At 48.9% G+C, this 691-nt stretch overlaps 1 protein-coding gene across 1 annotated transcript in view; it reads left to right on the top strand.

The window, feature by feature from the left end:
- Window positions 1-691, top strand: part of Tmc5 (transmembrane channel like 5) — a 55,724-nt gene that overhangs the window by 6,061 nt on the left and 48,972 nt on the right. Inside the window, exon 3 of the mRNA XM_026781474.1 lies at window positions 225-314. Within this exon, the coding sequence (XP_026637275.1) occupies window positions 225-314 (90 nt within the window). The remainder of the gene's footprint in view (window positions 1-224; window positions 315-691) is intronic.

Raw genomic sequence — 691 nt, forward strand, 5'->3', positions numbered from 1 at the left:
CCACTGAGCCATCTCTCAAGCCCCTAACTAGTTTTAACTGCATGATCTTTGTATTTTGATCCTATTTTCTACCCAAGTTCTTAACCTTGGATCTTGTAGGACCTCAAAGACAAGTCTTAGCATGGGTCACCCCTCCCAGCCACTGTGGGCACATTCAGCCATCATGTGTTCCTTAGTGTCCAGTGGAGAAGGACTGATTGGCCATGTTCCCCTTCTCATTCCAGTGAATCCTGCTTATGAGAGAGGAAGCAGCCCTATCTGTGCAGATGGAAACCTGCTGCTGTGTGAGCGTGACTGGCACATGTCACCCCAAGGTAAGCCTTATGAGTCATCACTGAAACGTCAGCCCTGGGGAAGGACTGGGCTCAAGGCAACCTGGGTACTGGCTACAATAATTTCCTCAAGGCCACTGGTCTTCTAATGGGTTACTCATGCTTCGTTTATCCTAAGAGTTTTCTCCCTGCTTTTCTCGCTTCATCTCTCCCTCCCCGCCTCCTTTCCCTCGTTTGCTGTGGGGATAAACCTGGGGTCTTGTGAGTGGTAAGCACACACTTTATCCTTGGACCACAGTCCCAGCTCTTAGTTTCCTGTTAGACAAGGTATGTTTCTCAGCTAAGTATCAAGGTATCTTCTTTTGGAATCTTCTGGTTCTGGCCTGAGGAAGTGGCCTGGTGGGTAAGGCCTGCTATGT

This window comes from Microtus ochrogaster, chromosome 8 (assembly GCF_000317375.1).
Source record: "Microtus ochrogaster isolate Prairie Vole_2 chromosome 8, MicOch1.0, whole genome shotgun sequence".
Taxonomy (NCBI): domain Eukaryota; kingdom Metazoa; phylum Chordata; class Mammalia; order Rodentia; family Cricetidae; genus Microtus; species Microtus ochrogaster.